Here is a 20,358-nt window from a genome sequence, read left to right on the forward strand (position 1 = left end):
AAGTGTGATTGGACACACAAGGAATTTGTCATTGGTGCAGATGCTCTCAGTGTCCATAAAAGAAAAAAATACATTTGTCAAGAATCACGAAGATACAACACTTAATGATTGTCATAGGTTACAAATAAGCAATCAGGAAACATTGTAAGGATCCAAGCAACAAGTTAAACATAGAAACATAGAAGATTGACAGCAGAAAAAGACCTCATGGTCCATCTAGTCTGCCCTTATACTATTTCCTGTATTTTATCATAAGATGGATCTATGTTTATCCCAGGCATGTTTCAATTCAGTGACTATGGATTTACCAACCACGTCTGCTGGAAGTTTGTTCCAAGCATCTACTACTCTTTCAGTGAAATAATATTTTGCTTCTGATCTTTCCCCCAACTAACCTCAGATTTTGCCCCCTTGTTCTTGGGTTCACTTTCCTGTTAAAAACACTTCCCTGCTGCACGTTCATTAAACGTTCAACCATCAAACGTTCGTTAAGTGGTTGGTCATAAATGGAGGACGACCTGTAAATTTAAGAGGAATTGTTCGTTTTTTAAAAAAATTGTGCATCTTGGCCTCTAGAAAATGTCCCCTTGCTATTGTTGCAGTTGTGTGGCCTGAGGTTAAAAAAAAAAATGGGGAGGAGATATCGCATTCCAGCGAAAACCTCCTTCGATTTGCAAATCTATACGCCTAATTTTCCCTCCCCACTTTTTAAATCTTTCTCTCTGCCATTTAATTTAATTTAAATTAAATTAAATTAAATCATTGTATTTCTATGCTGTCCAAGCATAGAAGGACATTGCAAAATCAAAGTTGCAAAAGTTTAGAAATCTCTCAACAATCAAGAAAAGCGTTTGAAGATATTGCTTGCTTATGCTGTTGTGCAGTTCTTGACTTATGATGGTTCATTTAGTGATGAAGTGACGACGGCAATGAAAATAAGCGACTTATGACCATTTATCAGCCTTAACGGCTGTTGCAGTGACTCCGTAGTCACGTGATCAAAGGACTTGTGTTTATGATGGTTGCAACGTCTCTTTTTGCGATTTTATGAGAAGTGAAGTCGATAATAATAATAATAATAATAATAATTATTATTATTATTATTATTATTATTATTATTTATTGAATTTGTATGCCGCCCTTCTCCGTAGACTCGGGGCGGCTAACAACAACAATAAAAACAGCATGTGACAATCCAATAATAAAACAACTAAAAACCCTTACAATAAAACCAAACATACACACAGACATACCATGCATAACTTGTAATGGCCTAGGGGGAAGGAATATCTCAACTCCCCCATGCCTGGCGGTATAAATGAGTCTTGAGTAGTTTACGAAAGACAGGGAGGGTGGGGGCAATTCTAATCTCCGGGGGGAGTTGGTTCCAGAGGGCCGGGGCCGCCACAGAGAAGGCTCTTCCCCTGGGGCACGCCAAACGACATTGTTTAGTCGACGGGACCTGGAGAAGGCCAACTCTGTGGGACCTTATTGGTCGCTGGGATTCGTGCGGTAGCAGGCGGTTCACTTAACAACCATCTTTTAATAGCTGCAGTGATTTGCTCAACAACGGTGTCAAGAAAGCCCGCCAAATGGGGCTAAACTCACTTAGCGACTGCCTGCAAAGAGAAGTTGTAAAACGGAGAAAAACTCTCTTCATAATTGTCTCATTTAGCAGCTTAAACTTTGGGCTCCATCGTGGTCGTAAGCCGAGGACCATCTGTAGCCATTTTGGAAGGAGCTTCTTGCTAATAATGCAAGGACCCGCTTGGGTTGCGTGTGGGAGTGTGTGAGAGGGAAGAGCCGGTGTGTTTGTGTAGGGTTGGGTTGCCAGGGGGGGTAAGACGACAATCCTCTTGTGGTTGTTTACTTTCTAATTATAGGCATAAATTAGGTGCGGCTTTAACATAGTTGAATTGCGGCAGCCGTTTACCTCATGTGTTTACAAACACCACTTTTCTTCTAAGGGCCTGAGGCAGTGAGGGCGAACCTATCGCACACGTGCCACAGGTTGCATGGCACGGGGGGCACGCGAGGCACTGCCCTAGGGTCAGCTCCAGTGCGCGTGGGGGTGCTGTCCAGCTGATTTTCGGCCTTTGGAAAGGCCGTTTGCCCTCCGAAGGCTTCAGAGAAGCTTCCGGAAGCCCCGGAGTGCCAAAAACGTCCCAACGGGCAAACCGGAAGTTCAGAAAAAGGGACTTCCGGTTTATCCATTGTGCTGTTTCTCACATTCCGGAGCCAAGACAACTAGACACAAGAACTGTTTTTTCCCCAAATGCCATCACTCTGCTAAACAAATCATTCCCTCAACACTGTCAAACTATTTACTAAGTCTGCACTTTTATTACTATTAGTTTTTTCTCATCATTCCTATCACCCATCTCCTCCCACTAAGGACTGTATGACTGTAACTTGTTGCTTGTATCCTAATATTTTTATTAATATTGATTGTTTCCTCATTGCTTATTTGACCTCTATGACAATCATTGTGTTGCACCTCATGATTCTTGACAAATGTCTCTTTTTCTTTTATGTACACTGAGAGCATCTGCACCAAAGACAAATTCCTTGTGTGTCCAATCACACTTGGCCAATAAAGAATTCTCTTTTCTTCTCTTCTCTTGTATTATATTATATTATTATATTATAATATATTATATTATATTACAGTAGTCCCTCACCTATCGCTGGTGTTACGTTCCAGACCTGGCCGCGATAGGTGAAATCCGCGATGGGGAATTTATCGACTGATAGTACTTATTTAAGTATTTATATTGTAATTGTTTGGTAAGTTTTCATTGTTTTAAGTGTTTATAAACCCTTCCCACACAGTATTTATTTTAGATACAGTATTTAAATACAGTATTTACAATTTTAGATTTATTTATTTTTTTGAAAAACCTGCCGATCGAGTTCGGTGGGCTGTTTAAATCTGCCGATCGACTTCCTCAGAAACCCGCGATGAAGTGAAGCCGCAGTAGGTGAAGCGCGCTATAGCGAGGGACTACCGTATTATATTATTATATTATATTATATTATATTATATTATATTAATTATATTATATTGTTGGAAGAGCAAGCCAGGAATGATGGTTATTGCAACCCAACATTGTTGGAGAGCAGCATCCTTGAGGGACCACCATGGTAGACCTCAAGTAGGCCTGCCTCAGATCAAGGGGGCCCTTTGCTGGGTCAACATGTTGGGTCATAGAACCTTCTAAACCTAACTCAAGCATCTCACCGGTTGCTCTTACAATTTAAAATCTAATTTATTTAATTAGGTTTGTATGCCTCCCCTGAGTTTCTTGGGAGCGGGTGGCATACAAATCTAATTAAATAAATAATAAAATAAAAACCATTGACCCAAAGTTGCCTTCTTGATAGCATCCTTGTTCTTCCGCATATATCTGGATGATGGTCTCCAGGATCGAAAAATTACAAGTTGTTAAGGAATTAAAAATAATCGTATCTTGAGCGCCTTCCTAGTTTGAGTGGGAAAGTCTTTTCCTCCCTAGAGTTGTCTAGACAGATGATCCACCCACTACTTCAAATTGCTCGTCTGCTGGGTCGAATCATCACGATTTTGGCTCCATTAAGCATCTTGCGTTAATTTTAATCTGCTTTTTAAAATTTCTGACAGAGAGCGATGCTCCAAAACATTGATTTTTTTCCAAAACCCGAAGCTCCAGCTCGAGATGAGCTTTTGTAATTTTTTTTTGAGGTTAGATTATATTAAACAATTGTTGCCAACCTGCCTTCCATTGAGGACCTGTATACTATACAAAAAGAGGGCCGTGAAAATATTGACTGACCCCTCGCATCCTGGACATAAACTGTTTCAACTCCTACCCTCAAAATGTCGCTACAGAGCACTGCACACCAAGACAACTCTGCTAAACAAAGAATTCCCTCAACACTGTCAAACTATTTACTAAGTCTGCACTTCTATTACTACTAGTTTTTTCTAATCATTCTTATCACCCATTTCCTCCCACTTATGATTGTTTGTAACTTGTTGCTTGTATCCTTAAGATTTTTTATTAATATTGATTGTTTCTTCATTGCTTAATTGACCCCTGTGACCATCATTAAGTGTTGTACCACATAATTCTTGACATATGTATATTTTCTTTTATGTACACTGAGAGCATCTGCACCAAAGACAAATTCCTTGTGTGTCCAACCACACGTGGCCAATAAAGAACCAGGTTTTGTCTTTGGTCCATGTTGCAATCATACCACTTTTAATGATGGCTTGTCCTAGGCAGATTTGGGAACTTGGCGGAAAGAGCTACGGGATTATGTTGGCGGATTTGCAACGAGTTGAAATCTGGTTGGTTTGGCGCTGGTGTGTGACTCTAACCCATTGCACTTTGCAAACTATGGCTTTACGGCTTAGCATGTGGTGCAGAGAAGAGCGATAAAGATGATTGGGGAATTTGAGGCTAAAACATAGGAAGAACGGTTGCAAGAACTGGGCATGGCGAGTTTAATGAAAAGAAGGACCAGGGGAGACATGATAGCAGCCTTCCAATATCTCAGGGGTTGCCACAAAGAAGAGGGAGTCAACCTATTCTCCGAAGCACCAGGGGGTAGAACAAGAAGCAATGGGTGGAAACTAAACAAGGAGAGAAGCAGCTCAGAACTAAGGAGAAAATTCCTGACAGTTGGAACAATTAACCAGTGGAACTACCTGCCGCTAGAAGTTGTGAAGGCTCCAACACTGGAAGTTTTTAAGAAGATGTTGTATATCCATCTGTCTGAAGTAGTGTAGGGTTTCCTGCCCTAGCAGGGGGGGTTGGACTAGAAGACCTCCAGGGTCCCTTCCAACTCTGTTGTTATTATTATTTATTATAAGGTCTGAGGGTTTCAGTGGCCCCTCTGACCATCATCAACCTCCCCCCAACTGTTGCCATGGTTACAACCCCTGACTGCCACCATGGATGGGGGTGAGGAAGCCAGCCTTCGGTGGGAGGCACCTGGGAAGAGAGAGATGGTTGGCGCTGGCTGGGCGTCCTGACAACCGAGTGCCTGCAGCTTTCGTGTGTTGAAATGGCCTTTGGAAGGGCGGGGAGGAGGGCTTGGCGTGGCTCCGGGGAATCCTGCTGACTTAGGAGAAGCTCCCGGAAAAGTGCTGGGTCACTTTAATGGGGTTTCCTCCCCCCTCCTTCCCGTCCCCTCCCTCCTTATTCGACAGGCGGAGGGGAAAGGGGTGGACAGGGTGCAGCTCTCCGGTTCCTTCCTTCCTTCCTTCCTTCCTTCCTTCCTTCCCTCCCTCTTCCTTCATTCTTTCTTTCCCTCCCTCCCTCCTTTCTCTGCCTGCCTGCCAATCGCCTATCTCTCTCTCTTTTCTTCCTCTGACTTTTTTGTCCCTCCTTCTCTTTCTTTCTTTCTTTCTCTCTCTTCTTTTCTTCCATCCTTCCTTCCTACCTCTCCCTTTCTCTCATCTCTCTTTCTCCACTTATTCATCTCTTCTTCCTTCCTCTAATTGATCTTTCCTTCCCTCCTTCTTCCCTTCCTCCCTCCCTCTGCCTGCCTGCCATCCGCCGATCTCTCTTCTTTCTTCCTCTGACTTTTCCATCTCTCCTTCTCTTTCTTACTTTCTTACTTTCTTCCCTTCTTCTTTCTCCCTCTCCCTCTCCTTCTCTCTCTCTCTTCTTTCTTCCTCTGACTTTTCCATCTTTCCTTCTCTTCTTTTCTTCCCTTCCCTTCCTTCCTTCCTTCCTCTCCCTCTCCTCTCTTTCCACTCATCCAACTCTTTTTCCTTCCCCGGATCCTTCCTTCCTTCTTTCCTCCCTCCCTCCCTCCCCTCTCTTTCATTCTCCCCATCCTCTCCCTTTCTCTCTCTTTCTTCTCCTCCTTTCTTTCCCCTCTCTCTGCTCATCCATCCCTTCTTCTCCCTTCTTCCCTATCCTCCCTCCTTCTTTCTTCCTCTGACCTCCCCTCCTTCCTTTGCTTTCTCCCCTTCCATCCTCCCCTTCCACCCCCCTCTCCTCTTCCTTTTTCTTCCCTCTATCTCTCCACTCGCCCCTCTCTTCCCATATCCCCCCACCTCTCCATCCTTCTATCCATCCATCCGAAGAGAAAGCTACCCAAAGAGGGAAGACGGGCGGGATGCCGAATCCAGCTTAGAGCCTGGATTCTCGCAAGGAGCATTCCCAATCCCGCTGAACTACCATATATCTGGGTTTGTTTGTTTTTTCCCTGGGAATTGAGTCCAACCCCCCCCCCCCTCCATCCTGCTTTCCCACCTCTTCATTCCCTGGCTTTTCCTGCCCCCCCATCCCCCCCCTTCTCTCTCCCCGCACCTGGGATTGACGGGGTCGGACCGATGGCGCCTCTGCCCACCCATTTTTCCCCAGCTCGCCAATTGGAAGTGAGCGAGGGAGAAAAGATGCTTCAGCCGGGCGGCTATTAATATGGAAGGCCAGAGGCCGGACCGTGAGCTCCCTCTTCTGTTGGGCTCGCTCGTCCACCTGAGTGTGCAAAGCCACCTGAGTGTGCAAACCAGGCCAGCGTGGGTTTTGAGGGCTGCCCGGAAGAAGACTTTGAAAGGCCGGCTTGCGTTGCGTCCATCGTCCCTAAAGTTGCATCGCTTATAGGTGAGCTTGGCTTTCCCGTCTGCAGCCGACTTTTAGCAGCAATTATAAATCCGGCTGCTTTTTAATTATTTAATCCAAAAGTAAGCTGATATTGTGAGGTTGTTGGGGGTTTTTTTTTGTTGAAGAAGCGTTCATCCCTCTCTCTCTCTCTCTCTCTTGCAGAGCAGAAAGAGTTGCATTTGGAAATGTGTTTTTACGTGCAAATATATATTTAGCAGGGCCTCTGGAATTGGTGTCGGGGAAGGGAAACAGACCCGCAGCCGTTTATGTGGGTGTGTTGTGTTGTGTGGGGCTGGCTGTGTGCGCCTCCCAACAGCTGATTGCACAAATCTTTGTGGCGCCGCGAAACGAGAGGGGGAGAAATCCATTTATTGAGGAATCGATTGTCAACGTTGGTTGGTGTGGCAGGCTTTCATTTCTTTTCATTTATCCAAGGATCTTTATTTTAACCTGGATGAAGTATGGAGTGGTGAGGAGTGTTTTATAAAAGTACATAAAGTGATGAATTGTTTTTAATAACATTTCCACGTCGCCCTTGTAGGAGAAATAGGCGACGTAAGAAATTTAATTAAATAAATAGAAGAAGGGGTGAACAAAGCGAAGTAAACTGGGGGTTTTGTATATGTGTGGGAACCTCAAAAGAGATCTTAATTAAATGTGAGCTTTTGCTTTCCAAAGCAAATAGGATCCCTGGATTATTTACCTACGGTTTTAGTTTAGCATAATTCCAGTTTCTTTCGTAGATTTAAACGCCTGCGAACTTGTTTTAAATTGGGAATAAAATGTAATATATATACTGCTCAAAAAAATTAAAGGAACACTCAAATAACACATCCTAGATCTGAATGAATGAAATATCCTCATTGAATATTTAATTTGCACAACTATTCCATTTGCACAACAGCATGTGAAATTGATTGTGAATCAGTGTTGCTTTCTAAATGGTTTCACAGAAGTTTGATTTACTTGAAGTTATATTCTGTTTTTCAAGCGTTCCCTTTATTTTTTTGAGCAGTATATATATGTACTGTATGTATGGATGGATGGATAGATGGATTTGCATGTTTCTGATATGCTGGATTAATTAAAAAAATGTTTTTTGCATCATTTATTTATTAGATTTTGTATTTGTACTTGTCTGATGGAGATAAAGAGATAATAACTTCAGTCCTGTTCTATTAGGAACATAAATTTGGGAATAATTTAATATCCCTACCCCCAGTTAGAAAAAACACAGTGAAAATAATGTCCGAATAATTGAGTCACAGAAGTTCTGTAGAAGACTGATACTTCCCACATCCCAGTGAATAAAACCATTTTTTGTTTATGGTCCTACTTTTCATTTTATTTAACTTATTAATTCATTATTGAGAGTCGCTCGTGTTTTTAAACCGGGAATGCAACGCTCCCAAATTAAAATAGGAAAAAGGGTTCGATCAAGTTTCTTTCTTTTTTGCCCAGCTTCAGAATGTCAAAAATGCAAATAAAAATACAATTTGCTTGAAATGTTTTTTCCCTCTTAGGTCCAAAGTTAGCAAGATGCTTTGATAAATAAAGAGGAATAAAGTGAATGGTAGAAATGGAGATTTGGAGAAGACCAAAGGATCTTTGAAACCTTTTAAAACTAAGTGCATTAGTCCTTTTTCTCCTTTAAGTTGCTTTTATCGATTGGAAACACATATGCAGCCTGCTTAATTGCCAAAGGAGGTTCTGATATGACATAATTGGGAGACATTTTGAGCTGGATCGGTCTGTTTTCTGGCGCTGAGATGGATTTCTGTGGCTTGAGGAATGCTGTCAAGGTAGTTTTTTTGAGGTATTTAAGTTTGAAGGGAGCTTGACGTATTGATGCTATTACGCTTCTGTTAAACTATGAGGAAAGGTTGAGAAAGCTGACGGCCCAAATAGGATTCCCACAGTGCTGAAATAGCTGGCTGATGCATAATCCTTCTTTATTTCTGTTCTGCCGGGCTCTCTGGTAGGAGCCTCCCGAAAATTCAAGGGTAGAAATTTCAGACACACACACACACTTGAAAGTTCAAAAACAATGTTCTTTATCACAAAAATGCAAAAGAAACAAAGCACCCTTTTTGTATCGCAAAGAGCACTCGTCCCCAAAACAACCTGGTAGTCTGTACAATCCCCTTAGTCAGTCTTTAAGTACTTTGCTGGCAGCTGTGAAGAAACGTCACAGCTCTCTTTCTCCCACGAAGTGAAACACACACACACTTTGCTCTGCTTTGGTTTCAAAGTCGTGAAAAAGTCTGGAAACAGTAAGGCAGGGTCCTGAAGAACAATGATCAGATAATCTTCCACAACGGCCAAACCAACACGCAGCTATTTATTTCAGCAGCTTTTATTTATTTATTTATTTATTCATTCATTCATTCATTTATTCATTCATTTATTCATTCATTCATTTATTTATTAGATTTGTATGCCGCCCTCTCCGAAGACTCTAACCCTAACCCTAACCCTAACAACAATAAAAAAGACAATGTAACAAATCTAATATTAAAAAATAATCTAAAAACCCCAATTTAAGAGACCAACAAACAAGCATACCATGTATAAATTCCATAAGCCTAGGGGGAAGGGAAAAAAATTCAGTTCCCCCATGCCTGACGACAGAGGTGGGTTTTAAGGAGCTTGCGAAAGGCAAGGAGGGTGGGGGCAACTCTGATATCTGGGGGGAGCTGGTTTCAGAGGGTCGGGGCCGCCACAGAGAAGGCTCTTCTCCTGGGTCCCGCCAAATTGCATTGTTTAGTCGACGGGACCCGGAGAAGGCCAACTCTGTGGGACCTAACCAGTCGCTGGGATTCGTGCGGCAGAATTACTGGAGCCCCACCCAAACACAGGTTATCTCCTGTAATATTTCCTCAATTGGTCTCTTCGATGCATAATTCTGTGCCTGCGTGGGTCTAACACTTCGTCATCCGAATCGACCGAAGATAATGGAGATTGGCTTCCTGGGCTGTGTGCCAAGCCCCCCCTCTTCAAGTCACCCCCACCTTCTTCGTCCGAGGAAACTGCACTACCCGACTCTGTCGGCAATAAAACAGGCCTAGGACATGTTGATGTTTCCCCTGCATCCACCTCCACATTCCTTGGGGCAGGAGCTGGGCCAGAGCCAACCACAACAATTTCTCTTCCGTGGGAAGTTGGAAAATTCTTCCCATTTCGGAGATGGAAGTCTGAGGCACACGGCCCTCATTTATTATTATTATTATTATTATTATTATTATTATTATTATTATTATTATTATTTATTGGATTTGTATGCCGCCCTCTCCTCTGCTCTGATTTTAAAACGATCGCTTTAATCAACCCTTTGCTGCTATGACTTAACATCACAGGGAACTGTCCCGTAGAGAGGAAATCTCTTTCAAAAAATTTCAATCGTGGAATCATGAGGACTAGAAGCATGCTGGAAAATGGACGTACCGTTATAGGAAATGGCGCTATTTAAAAATGACGGTGTGATTCTATTTGAGATATGCGGCACAGGCTCCTTAGCTGTACACCAGGGGGCTATTAAGTGGATTTTTGAACGTTGCTTAGAAATATGTATTAAAGATTGAAATGATTTCCTAAAAATCAATTTAAATATATTAAAGGGTTAAATAAGGTCCAGGAGGGAAGTGTTTTTAATAGGAAAGTGAACACAAGAACAAGGGGACACAATCTGAAGTTAGTTGGGGGAAAGATCAGAAGCAACATGAGAAAATATTATTTTACTGAAAGAGTAGTAGATCCTTGGAACAAACTTCCAGCAGACGTGGTAGATAAATCCACAGTAACTGAATTTAAACATGCCTGGGATAAACATAGATCCATCCTAAGATAAAATACAGAAAATAGTATAAGGGCAGACTTGATGGACCATGAGGCCTTTTTCTGCCGTCAGTCTTCTATGTTTCTATGTTTCTATCTAACACTGGTTGGATTCACTGAGTGTGGCAAGCCATGATGCTGGAAAGCTTTAGCATGCTCAAAACAAGCTTCTTGGTTTCCTTGTTGGGAGAGTTTTGCTCATGCAGAAGTTAACCCACCAACTAGCCACAGATTAACCATGATACCTAATTGAAGTCTTCAGTGAAAAACACTACAGCAGGCTTTCTTGTAAAAATATATTTTACTTCTTGTCAAAATGCTTCTCTAAATGAACTATCATTTTTACACTTAACTACTATAATAAACTATCCACAATACTGTTACATAACTCTTATTACACCCACCACTGCAACCACTAAGCACCAACCACTAGCTACAAACCACCCAGCACAAAACCACTCTATAACAAACCACACCTATGCAAGGGTGTTACTCCTATTATATAAGTTACAGCCAATCAGGTTGCAGAACAATTAGCAAACCCATAATTACATGCTGATTATGGTTTACATCAGCTTTTCCCGTGGTTACATAGAAACATAGAAGGCTGACGGCAGAAAAAGACTTCATGGTCCATCTAGTCTGCCCTTATACTATCTATCTATCTATCTATCTATCTATCTATCTATCTATCTATCTATCTATCTATCTATCTCAATCTTATCTATCTATCTATCTATCTATCTACAATATCTATCTATCTATCTATCTATCTATCTATCTATCTACAATATCTATCTATCTATCTATCTATCTATCTATCTCAATCTTATCTATCTATCTATCTATCTACAATATCTATCTATCTATCTATCTATCTATCTATCTATCTATCTATCTATCTATCTCAATCTTATCTATCTATCTATCTATCTACAATATCTATCTATCTATCTATCTATCTATCTCAATCTTATCTATCTATCTATCTACAATATCTATCTATCTATCTATCTATCTATCTATCTATCTATCTCAATCTTATCTATCTATCTATCTACAATATCTATCTATCTATCTATCTATCTATCTATCTATCTATCTCAATCTTATCTATCTATCTATCTACAATATCTATCTATCTATCTATCTATCTATCTCAATCTTATCTATCTATCTATCTATCTACAATATCTATCTATCTATCTATCTATCTATCTATCTATCTATCTCAATCTTATCTATCTATCTATCTACAATATCTATCTATCTATCTATCTATCCTATCCTATCTATCTATCTATCTATCTATCTTATTTATTATTTATTTATTTATTTATTTATTGATTGATTGATTGATTGATTGATTGGATTTGAATGCCGCCCCTCTCCGTAGACTTTCCTGTATTTTATCTTACAATGGATCTATGTTTATCCCAGGCATGTTTAAATTCAGTTACTGTGGATTTACCAACCACGTCTGTTGGAAGTTTGTTCCAAGGATCTACTACTCTTTCAGTAAAATAATATTTTCTCATGTTGCTTTTGATCTTTCCCCCAACTAACCTCAGATTGTGCCCCCTTGTTCTTGTGTTCACTTTCCTATTAAAAACACTTCCCTCCTGAACCTTATTTAACCCTTTCACATATTTAAATGTTTCGATCATGTCCCCCCTTTTCCTTCTGTCCTCCAGACTCTACAGATGGAGTTCATTAAGTCTTTCCTGATACGTTTTATGCTTAAGACCTTCCATCATTCTTGTAGCCCGTCTTTGGACCCGTTCAATTTTGTCAATATCTTTTTGTATGTGAGGTCTCCAGAACTGAACACAGTATGATCCAAATGTGGTCTCACCAGCGCTCTATACAGCGGGATCACAATCTCCCTCTTCCTGCTTGTGATTCCTCAAGCTATGCAGCCAAGCAAACCATTTACGTGCATTGTGATATTATCTTTAGAAATAAACTTGTTTCTGTCAGTCCTTAACTTTGGAACATTCATTTAGTGACTGTTCGAAGTTACACCGACACTGAAAAAAGTGATTTATGATCTGGTTTTTTTCCTTCATACTTAAGGACCATTGCAGTATCTCCACAGTTGCGTTTTCAAAATTCAGACTTCCTTGACTAAGTAATTTGATGATTTAATGCTTTATTATTCTGGTTTAGTGTATTAAGTGGGGTTAATTAATTAATATGATTTATAGTAAGCAAGGAGATCAGCTGTTTGAAAAAAGGGTGATAAGTTCTGATTCAAGATTTGGAAGTAAACAAATAGACGATATTATGAGGGAGATGAGAAAAGTTTGAAATTGACTTGTTTTTTTTAATTTGTCTTTTTTTTAACTATTTTTTTTTCTTAGTTTTTAGTATTAATAGGTTAAAGAAGGGCGTTTAGCTTTATTAAAATGTCTAAAGAGATGAAGGAGGCTCTATGTCTTAATGTTTAATAAGCTAGAAAGATTTTGATTTGTATTAAATATTTGAAGAAATATTAAAAATGAAATTTAATTATAAAATAAAGGGCCTAATGGTAAAATAAATTAGAAGACAATTGGTTAATCTGGATGACAAAATTAGATGGCACTAAAAAAAAAGGTTATTGATACCGACATTAAACCAAGTTAATGAATTTTGTGATTATATATGATGTACTAATCAAATCAACTTTTATGGTACAGTACTAAAAAGAGAAGGTATTTTGTATTGTATGTTTTGTGATGGAGGAGGAAAAAAATGTAACCCCCCCCCCCAAAAAAAGAAAGTCATTAAAATAGGGGCAAAACTCACTTAACAACGGTCTCGCTTAAGCCACAAAAATTTTCAGCTTCGTTCTGGTCGTAAGTCAAGGATTTCTGGGTGTGGGATGATCAAACCGGGGTGGGTGGGTTTGAGGGGTAGGATTAGACTAGGATTTCCGCTGACCACGATTGCTGGAAGTGAACACCCCCCTTTCCGGCAGAGACATTAAAAAACGCAAAATCTGTTTTTCTCTTCGTCTGGCACCTTTCAAAAACCAGGGGAAAAAATTGACCCCTTTTTTCCTGTTTACGCGATCTCTGTCGGGACCCTCGGACGAATCCCGACATGCAACGGGGCTCCTAACTCGGTTCCTGGACACCGTTTGTGCAAAATCCTTGCAAAACCACCATCACCATCCTGGATTATTTTTGGGGTGGAAATGTGTGCGTGTGTTGTTTCCTTACAGCAGCTATATAGGAAGGTTGGCACAGGTGTGTGGAGGGGAGCAGAGAGGAACAGAAACCTCAAACCCACAACACAACACACCCACACCACCTGGCCGATGATCCCCCTCCTCGCCCGTTAAACCCACTTCTCCTTACACCCAGATTCGGCCGCCGTGCGTTTTGCAAAACCTGGCAGGATTTGCTTTGCAATGCTGGCTTGTTTTTAGCCAGCAGGCTGGAAATGAAATTTGCAACCCAGAAATTGGGGATTGGTGAAAGGGGAGGGGGGGCACAGGAGGACTCCAGACTCCGCTGATCCCCCCCCCCCCGTCCCCGGTGCGTGGGTGGATGTTTGCCTTCAAAGGATCAGCCTTGCCAAGGCAGCCTCGCTTCCCTTCCACCTCCTCCTCTGAAAAGCCAGGGATATTTTGTGTGTATCATCAGCCTCATTTCTGGTGTGTGTGTGTGTTTTGTCTCTTCAGCCTTCCAAGGATTGAAGCAGCGGGTTTTTAGCCTTTTTAGGGTACAATAACCGAGACCCCCAAACTACACCTTATTCAAAAAACAGTCTGCGATTCACACTCGTGTCATTCAAAAATAAGGTTGGATTGACAGGTCAAACTTTGGATTAAGTGATCATAGAAACATAGAAGATTGACGGCAGAAAAAGACCTCCTGGTCCATCTAGTCTGCCCTTATACTCTTTCCTGTATTTTATCTTACAATGGATCTATGTTTATCCCAGGTAGGTTTACATTCAGTTCCCGTGGATTTACCAACCACGTCTGCTGGAAGTTTGTTCCAAGCATCTACGACTCTTTCGGTCAAATAATATAGAAACATAGAAACATAGAAGAGTGACGGTAGAAAAAGACCTCACGGTCCATCTAGTCTGCCCTTATACTATTTCCTGTATTTATTTATTTATTTATTTATTTATTTATTTATTTATTTATTTATTTATTTATTTATTTATTATTTAGATTTGTATGCCGCCCCTCTCCGCAGACTCGGGGCGGCTCACAACAAGACACAACAATTCATAACAAATCCAAATATAATTTAAAATGTTTTAAAAAAGAACCCCATTTTACTAACAAACACACACACAAACATACCATGCATAAATTGTACATGCCCGGGGGAGGTGTTTCAGTTCCCCCATGCCTGACGACAAAGGTGGGTTTTAAGGAGTTTACGGAAGGCAGGGAGAGTAGGGGCAGTTCTAATCTCTGGGGAGAGTTGGTTCCAGAGAGTCGGGGCCGCCACAGAGAAGGCTCTTCCCCTGGGTCCCGCCAAACGGCATTGTTTAGTTGACGGGACCCAGAGAAGGCCCACTCTGTGGGACCTAACTGGGCGCTGGGATTCGTGCGGCAGAAGGCTGTCCCGGAAATAATCTGGTCCGGTGCCATGAAGGGCTTTATAGGTCATAACCAACACTTTGAATTGTGACCGGAAACTGATCGGCAACCAATGGAACTAATGGAACTAATGGAGAACCTACATGTGCCGGAGGTTCTCCATTACGGGTGTAGGGTCTCTCTCTTGAGCTAGGGGGTTGGACTAGAGGACCTCCGAGTTCCCTCCCGACTCCGTCATTCTGCAACCCTGCAATTCCTTTTGCCAACGTGGCGCCAATCTATTTCGCCTTGTTCTGTCTCCGCTGTGACTTTCTGACCTGCACATAATTTTCACATCAGGACAAAAGGATGTGCTGGGTGTTTTCATTTTTCGGTGCACTTTCCCCAGCATGATGTGGTCGACACAATCAAAAAAGCCTTTTTTGTGAGAATCAGTGAAGCAAACACTGACTCCTATTTGGCCTTCCTTGGCTTGTGTGTGTTTTTTTCTTCAATTGTGGTTGAAAAGATTATTTAGAGCAGGATATTTTCCTATTGTTGATTTACAAGGATAATATAATGGGGGTAGTACGGCGCGGTATGGTATAATATTACGTTATACAAAATTCATACAACTCACGCAAACTCCATCTGCGGGAAAAAAGACAGGTAGCCAGTAGTCGTTTTCAACTGGGGAACGTCACCAGGGAGGCGTGTCCTCACAATTTCGACTCAGTCTATACAGCTACAAGGTTAGGCCCATCCTGGATTCTCCCGTCGACCCAATGGAGAAGAGGCGTTGGTCTTATCCGAGACGCCCTTTCTGGTGGAGGTCGACGGGAGAATCCAGTCCCACCCGGTGGACTGTCTGGTCCTAAGTCCGGGAGAGGAATTGTTTGGACCGGAGACGGACTATAGGATTCGCTTCATCTTCGTTTTCAACTGGGGAACGTCACCAGGGAGATGTGTCGTCACAATTTCATAGAACTACAAGACTGCAGTGACACATCCTGGATTTTCCCGTCGGCCATCCACCTCCACGAGAAGGGGGGTCTCAGATAGATAGATAGTTAGATAGATAGATAATTAGATAGATGGATGGATGGATAGATGTAGGTAGGTAGGTAGGTAGGTAGGTAGGTAGGTAGGTAGGTAGGTAGATAGATAGATAGATAGATAGATAGATAGATAGATAGATAGATAGATAGATAGATAGATAGATAGATAGCATCGGACCAGAATATCTCCGGGACCGCCTTCTGCCGCACGAATCCCAGCAACTGGTTAGGTCCCACAGAGTTGGCCTTCTCCGGGTCCCGTCGACTAAGCAATGTCGTTTGGCGGGACCCAGGAGAAGAGCCTTTTCTGTGGCAGCCCCAACCCTCTGGAACCAGCTCCCCCCAGATATCAGAGTTGCCCCCACCCTCCTTGCCTTTTGCAAGCTCCTTAAAACCCACCTCGGTTGTCAGGCATGGGGGAATTGAGATATTCCATTCCCCCTAGGTATATACAATTTATGCATGGTATGAGTGTGTTTTTTTAAATTGGGGTTTTTAAGATTATTTTTAATATTAGATTTGTTTACATTGTCTTTTTATATTGTTGTTAGCCGCCCCGAGTCTTCGGAGAGGGGCGGCATACAAATCTAATAAATAAATGATAGATAGATAGATAGATAGATAGATAGATAGATAGATAGATAGATAGATGGATATATAGATACTGTAGGTAGGTAGGTAGGTAGATAGATAGGTAGTAAGGTAGTTAGGTAAGTAGATATAATTCTTTATTGGCTGTGTGATTGGACACACAAGGAATTTGTCTTGGTGAACATGCTCTCAGTGTACATAAAAGAAAATATACATTTGTCAAGAATCATGTGTTACAACACTTAATGATTGTCATAGGGGTCAAACAAGCAATGAAGAAACAATCAATATTAATAAAAATCTTCGGATACAACCAACAAGTTACAGTCACACAGTCCTAAGTGGGAGGAAAAGGGTGTTAGGAACGATGAGAAAAAAACTAGTAGAAATAGTAGAAGGTGCAGACTTAGTAAAAAGTTTGACAGTGTTGAGACTTTATAAATATTTGTTTTATGGATAAGATATGGAGTAAAAAGAGAATTTTGTTGTTGTGCATTTAGAGAAAGTGACAAGCTGCGGTATTAAATGGAAGGAAAGGGTTAAGCATGGGTAGGAGGTTTTTTAAAAGGAGATGAAGAGAAAGCGATAAGAAATTAATTTGTGGGGTATTATTTGATGGAATTAGATTTTAATAGGTTGCTTCTGGTAGCTCTTTAATGGGATTTTTTTCCCTCCTGATTAACTTCGAACGATGAAGCTTTAAGGATTTGTTTATGGAGATGAGGCAAGATATGGAAAGAAAATAGGGTGGGTTTTTTTGTATTTTTGGAGAAAATGATAAATGCATTGTGCATGAATATGAAATAAATTTAGTTGTTTACAGTTATAATATATGTTATGTTTCTGGGGGACTTTTCCTGATTAAGACTGAATAGAATTCTTTATTGGCCAAGTGTGATTGGAGGCACAAGGAATTTTGTCTTGGTGCAGATGCTCTCAGTGTATGTTGACCCTTTAGTATTTGCTAGTGTAGCCAATGCTTGACTTATGTCCATCACTGACCCCAACGTTTCCATGGTTAAAGGAGGTAGTTTAATGAGTTTCGCCCCATTTTATGACCTTCATAGCCACAGCGGTTGAGCAAATCAAACTCAGTGAGTTATTTTATCTTTATTGAATGCTTGGGGTTTGTTTTTAAAAAAAGTGGACAGTTTAAGTTACTATCTTACTTAGGTTTCTCTATTTTTTCTCCTGCCTAGAAAGTCCACCGGCAGCAATGTCCAGAAATGGGTACTTCTTTGAAGAAACAGGTAAGCATTTCCTTCCTTCCTTCCTTCCTTCCTTCCTTCCTTCCTTCCTTCCTTCCTTCCTTCCTTCCTTCCTTCCCTCCCTCCCTCCCTCCCTCCTTGCTTCCTTCCTTCCTTTTCTCTTTCTCCCTCCTCTCTTCCATTTTCTCTTTCCTTCCTTTTTTATATCTTCTCCCGTCCTTCCCCCTCCCTCTGTTTCTTCCTTCCTTTTCTCTCTCTCCCTCCTTCCTTCCTTCCTTCCTCCTCCGTCTCTGTTTCTTCCCTCCTTTTCCCTTCCTTCCCTTCCCTTCCTTTGTTTCTTCCTTCCTTTTCTCTCTCAACCTCTCTCCTTCTTCCTCCCTCTCTCTGTTTCTTGCCTCCTTTTCCCTTCCTTCCTTTTTTCCTCCTTCCTGCCCCCTCTGTTTCTTTTTTCCTTCTCCCTTCCTTCCTTCATGCCTCTCATTCCCTCTCCTTTCTTTCTTCCTCCTCCCTCCCTCCCTTCTTTCTTCCTTTCTCTTCCCTCCTTTCATTTTGCCCATCCTTTTCTCTTGCTCTCCCCCTCCCTCCCTTTCCTCTCTTGCTCTCCTCCCTCCCACTTCTTCCTCTCTTCCCTCCTTCCCTCTGCCTGGTTCCCTCCTTCCTTCCTCTTTCTCTCTTTCCTTCCTTTCTTTCTCCTCCCTCCATCCTTCTATCCCTCTTTTCCTCTAGCCTTTCCTCCCTCTCTTCCCTCCCTCCCTGCCATGCAATTAAAACCAAATTAGTTGCTTATGTGCACTTGTGTTAATATAAATAACATTATGTAAGACAATAAACATGAAACACAGCTCTGGGAGACGCAGGCACTGGAACCACATGGAAGTTGGACAAGACAGGATTAGAAAACAGAAAACTAGAATACACGTTACATCATCTTTAATTTTGCTTAAGTTTAAGTGGAAGAGTTTGCTGAAAAGACCACGGAGGTGAGACACAAGGGTCCTTTACAAGTGCATAAAAAAGAAGTTATATGCTGGATGATCAAGAACTTTTTCTTTTGATGACGGAAACAAGGACCGATATGATTCATAGCTTAAAAACCTCCAGAGTTGGAGAACCCACAGTCTCTGTAGGATGAAGTTTCTATGGGTGGGGGAGTGTATTTCCTAATATTGAAATGATAATAATAAGAATAAGAATAATAAGAATAATAATAATAATAATAATAATAATAATAAGAATATTTAATAATAATAATAATAATAATAATAATAATAATAATAATAATAATAATAATAATTCCAGTGGATCATCTGTGATGCTGTGGCACAGATGATCCACTGGAACATGTGCCGGAACTACCATTTACCAGTGGCAAAGAACTGGTGGGATCATAAGCTCGAAAAAGTGGTGGAAAATGAGCAAGCAAAACTACTGTGGGACTTCCGACTTCAGACTGACCGAATTCTGAAGCATAGCACACCAGACATTGTGATTGTGGAGAAAAAGAAAGTATGGATCATCGACATCGCAATCCCAGGAGACAGCAGAATTGAGGAGAAGCAGCTAGACAAATTAGTGAAATACGAAGATCTGAAAATCGAGCTGCAACGACTCTGGCATAAGCCCGTGAAAGTGGTCCCAGTGGTCCTTGGCATGCTGGGCGCAGGGCCAAAGGATCTCAGCGGACATTTGAAAACCATCGGAATTGACAACTTCTCCATCTGTCAATTGCAAAAGGCCGCTTTACTGGGATCAGCAAACATAATTCGCCGCTACATCACGCAGTCCTAGGTGCTTGGGAAGCGCCCGACTGGGGATGAAATATGAAATCCAGCATAGTGATCTCATTTGCTGTGTTGTATTGACATAATAAGAATAATAATAATTTATTAGATTTGTATGTCGCCCCTCTCTGAAGACTCGGGGCGGCTCATAGCAACAGTAAACAATTTTAACATAACAAATCCAATGATTAAAACTATGACTAAAACCCTTATCATTAAAAAACAACCATACTACCCAATCATAACCATACATAAATCTTACTAGTTTGGTATACATCAGTTCCCCCATGCCTGGCAACAATTTTCAAAGTCTTGCGGAAGGCGAGGAGGTTGGGGGCAGTTCGAATCTCCGGGGGGAGTTGATTCCAGAGGGCCGGGGCCGCCACAGAGAAGGCTCTTCCCCTGGGTCCCACCAGACAACATTGTTTAGTCGACGGGACACAGAGAAGGCCGACTCTGCGGGATGTAATCGGCCGCTGGGATTCATGCGGCAGAAGACAGTCCTGTAGGTATTCTGGTCCAATGCCATGTAGGGCTTTATAGGTCAAAACCAACACTTTGAATTGTGACCGGAAACTAATCGGCAGGCAATGTAAACCGCGGAGTGTTGAAGAGACATGGGCATATCTGGGAAAGCCCATGATTGCTCTCGCAGCTGCGTTCTGCGTTCTGCACAGTTTCCGAACACTCTTCAGAGGTAGCCCCATGTAGAGAGCGTTGCAGTAGTCGAACCTCGAGGTGATGAGGGCATGTGTG

At 41.5% G+C, this 20,358-nt stretch overlaps 1 protein-coding gene across 1 annotated transcript in view; it reads left to right on the plus strand.

The window, feature by feature from the left end:
* SLC4A11 (solute carrier family 4 member 11) overlaps positions 1 to 20,358 on the plus strand; it is a 95,633-nt gene that overhangs the window by 5,794 nt on the left and 69,481 nt on the right. Inside the window, 1 exon segment of the mRNA XM_070756857.1 lies at positions 17,813 to 17,863. Coding sequence (XP_070612958.1) covers positions 17,813 to 17,863 — 51 coding nt within the window.

The sequence above is a fragment of the Erythrolamprus reginae genome, chromosome 7, assembly GCF_031021105.1.
Source record: "Erythrolamprus reginae isolate rEryReg1 chromosome 7, rEryReg1.hap1, whole genome shotgun sequence".
Taxonomy (NCBI): Eukaryota; Metazoa; Chordata; class Lepidosauria; order Squamata; family Dipsadidae; genus Erythrolamprus; species Erythrolamprus reginae.